At 39.4% G+C, this 3,806-nt stretch overlaps 1 protein-coding gene across 1 annotated transcript in view; it reads left to right on the forward strand.

Annotated features, from left to right (window-relative positions):
- bnipl (BCL2 interacting protein like) overlaps window positions 1–1,694 on the forward strand; it is a 20,484-nt gene extending 18,790 nt beyond the window's left edge. The window contains exons 9-10 of the mRNA XM_083918340.1: window positions 622–720; window positions 1,586–1,694. Of these exons, the coding sequence (XP_083774466.1) occupies window positions 622–720; window positions 1,586–1,610 (124 nt within the window). The 3' untranslated portion in view covers window positions 1,611–1,694. The remainder of the gene's footprint in view (window positions 1–621; window positions 721–1,585) is intronic.
- The last annotated feature ends 2,112 nt before the right edge of the window (window positions 1,695–3,806 follow it).

Genomic DNA, 3,806 nt, shown 5'->3' on the forward strand with positions numbered 1-3,806 from the left:
GCTGCTGTTCATTGAAGCTATGGGAACTAATGACTGAATACTAGCGTTAGCTTCATTTAGCATCAGGACATAAGCTAGCATTAGCTTCATTTAGCATCAGGACAGAAGCTAGCATTAGCTTCATTTAGCATCAGGACAGAAGCTAGCCTTAGCTTCATTTAGCATCAGGACAGAAGCTAGTGTTAGCTTAATTTAGCATCAGGACATAAGCTAGCGTTAGCTTCATTTAGCATCAGGACATAAGCTAGCGTTAGCTTCATTTAGCATCAGGACAGACATTAGCGTTAGCTTCATTTAGCATCAGGTTGACCTCTGGTTCCAAACAGGAAAACATTGAAAACAGTTTCTCATCTGTGAAATGTTTCTAATGTCGATCAGTTTTGTTTTTTCTTTGTTAAAACAGAACAAAAAAGTGTTTTTCACAGTGTGAGGTCAAAGGTCAAAGGGTCAGAGGTCAGAGGGTTGGGGTCAGAGGGTCGGGGTCAGAGGTCAGAGGGTCGGGGTCAGAGGTCAGAGGGTCAGAGGTCAAAGGGTCGGGGTCAGAGGTCAGAAGGTTGAGAGCAGGTGCAGCGTCCTCGTGTTTTTGTTAAACGCTGATGCGACACTTTGTCTCGTCCTCAGTGAGAAGTTCAGCAGGAAGATTCGCTTCGTTCAGACGCTCCAGGATTTATCCGAGTTCGTCCCCACGGACAGACTGCAGATCCCAGACGCCATACGCCAGTAAGACCCCACTCAGACTTCCTGTCTGTGTCTGAACTTCCTGTCTGTGTCTCAACTTCCTGTGTGTGTCTCAACTTCCTGTTTTGTGTCTGAACTTCCTGTCTGTGTCTAAACTTCCTGTCTGTGTCTCAACTTCCTGTTTTGTGTCTGAACTTCCTGTTTGTGTCTCAACTTCCTGTCTGTGTCTCAACTTCCTGTGTGTGTCTCAACTTCCTGTTTGTGTGTCTGAACTTCCTGTCTGTGTCTTAACTTCCTGTCTGTGTCTGAACTTCCTGTGTGTGTCTCAACTTCCTGTCTGTGTCTCAACTTCCTGTCTGTGTCTCAACTTCTTGTCTGTGTCTCAACTTCCTGTCTGTGTCTCAACTTCCTGTCTGTGTCTCAACTTCCTGTTTGTGTGTCTGAACTTCCTGTCTGTGTCTAAACTTCCTGTGTGTGTCTCAACTTCCTGTGTGTGTCTCAACTTCCTGTCTGTGTCTCAACTTCCTGTCAGTGTCTCAACTTCCTGTGTGTGTCTCAACTTCCTGTCAGTGTCTCAACTTCCTGTCTGTGTCTCAACTTCCTGTCTGTGTCTCAACTTCCTGTCTGTGTCTCAACTTCCTGTTTGTGTGTCTCAACTTCCTGTCTGTGTCTCAACTTCCTGTGTGTGTCTCAACTTCCTGTTTGTGTGTCTCAACTTTCTGTGTGTGTGTGTGTGTGTGTGTGTGTGTGTGTGTGTGTGTGTGTGTGTGTGTGTGTGTGTGTGTGTGTGTGTGTGTGTCCCTGTGTGTGTGTGTGTGTGTGTGTGTGTGTGTGTGTGTGTGTGTGTGTGTGTGTCCCTGTGTGTGTGTGTCCCTGTGTGTGTGTGTGTGTGTGTGTGTGTGTGCAGGTTCGATGAGAAGTTGAGCCGGTGACCTCTGGTGGATCCTGAAGGTCGTCTCGACAGAACAAACAGACTCTGGGTTTATTTATGTTCTCTAAAGGGGGCGGGGTCTACCTGAGGACGGGGGGGGGACCAGGAAGTGCGTCAGGGCTGCAAACCAATCAGCTGCTGCATATCCTGACCAATCAGCTGCCTCTGTTGCACTCACATGTACCTGTAATAAAAGCGTGGATCAAAGCAAACACACACCTCAGCTTCATTTATGCTCAGGTTCTCTGTCTGTGAGCCAATCACAGGCCTGGGGGCGGAGCTTAGCCCTCGGCGTCTGTGAGCCAATCACAGGCCTGGGGGCGGAGCTTAGCCCAGGACACCCGTGAGCCAATCAGAGGCGCCGTTGGTGAGTAATTGTAATAAAAGCAGCAGGAAGCGTCACAGAGGACCACTGCAGTAGGCACCACCACCATCAGCAGAGACCTGCACACAGGACCAGGGCAGCAGGCACCACCACCATCAGCAGAGACCTGCACACAGGACCACTGGTACTGTTATTACAGGTGTTATTACTGTTATTACAGGTGTTATAACTGTTATTACAGGTGTTATTACTGTTATTACTGTTATTACAGGTGTTATAACTGTTATTACAGGTGTTATTACTGTTATTACTGTTATTACAGGTGTTATAACTGTTATTACAGGTGTTATTACTGTTATTACAGGTGTTATTACTGTTATTACAGGTGTTATAACTGTTATTACTGTTATTACAGGTGTTATTACTGTTATTACAGGTGTTATTACAGGTGTTATTACTGTTATAACTGTTTTTACTGTTATTACAGGTGTTATAACTGTTATAACTGTTATTACAGGTGTTATTACTGTTATTACAGGTGTTATTACAGGTGGTATTACAGTTATTACTGTTATTACTGTTATTACAGGTGTTATTACTGTTATAACTGTTATTACAGGTGTTATAACTGTTATTACTGTTATTACAGGTGTTATAACTGTTATTACAGGTGTTATTACTGTTATTACAGGTGTTATTACTGTTATTACTGTTATTACAGGTGTTATTACTGTTATTACTGTTATTACAGGTGTTATTACTGTTATTACTGTTATTACAGGTGTTATTACTGTTATTACTGTTATAACTGTTATTACAGGTGTTATAACTGTTATTACAGGTGTTATTACTGTTATTACAGGTGTTATTACTGTTATTACTGTTATTACAGGTGTTATTACTGTTATTACTGTTATTACAGGTGTTATTACTGTTATTACTGTTATTACAGGTGTTATTACTGTTATTACTGTTATTACAGGTGTTATAACTGTTATTACTGTTATTACAGGTGTTATAACTGTTATTACTGTTATTACAGGTGTTATTACTGTTATTACAGGTGTTATTACTGTTATTACAGTTGTAATTACTGTTATTACAGGTGTTATAACTGTTATTACTGTTATTACAGGTGTTATAACTGTTATTACTGTTATTACTGTTATTACTGTTATTACGGGTGTTATTACTGTTATTACAGGTGTTATTACAGGTGTTATTACTGTTATTACTGTTATTACAGGTGTTATTACTGTTATTACTGTTATTACAGGTGTTATTACTGTTATTACTGGTGTTATTACTGTTATAACTGTTATTACAGGTGTTATTACTGTTATTACAGGTGTTATTACAGGTGTTATTACTGTTATAACTGTTTTTACTGTTATTACAGGTGTTATAACTGTTATAACTGTTATTACAGGTGTTATTACTGTTATTACAGGTGTTATTACTGTTATTACAGGTGTTATTACTGTTATAACTATTATTACAGGTGTTATTACTGTTATTACAGGTGTTATTACAGGTGTTATTACTGTTATTACAGGTGTTATAACTGTAATTACAGGTGTTATTACTGTTATTACAGGTGTTATAACTGTGTTATTACAGGTGTTATTACTGTTATTACAGGTGTTATTACTGTTATTACTGTTATTACAGGTGTTATTACTGTTATTACAGGTGTTATTACTGTTATTACAGGTGTTATTACTGTTATTACTGTTATTACAGGTGTTATAACTATGTTATTACAGGTGTTATTAGAGGTGTTATAACTATGTTATTACAGGTGTTATTACTGTTATTACAGGTGTTATAACTGTTATTACAGGTGTTATTACTGTTATTACAGGTGTTATA

This window comes from Echiichthys vipera (genome assembly GCF_963691815.1).
Source record: "Echiichthys vipera genome assembly, chromosome: 8".
Classification (NCBI taxonomy): Eukaryota; Metazoa; Chordata; class Actinopteri; order Perciformes; family Trachinidae; genus Echiichthys; species Echiichthys vipera.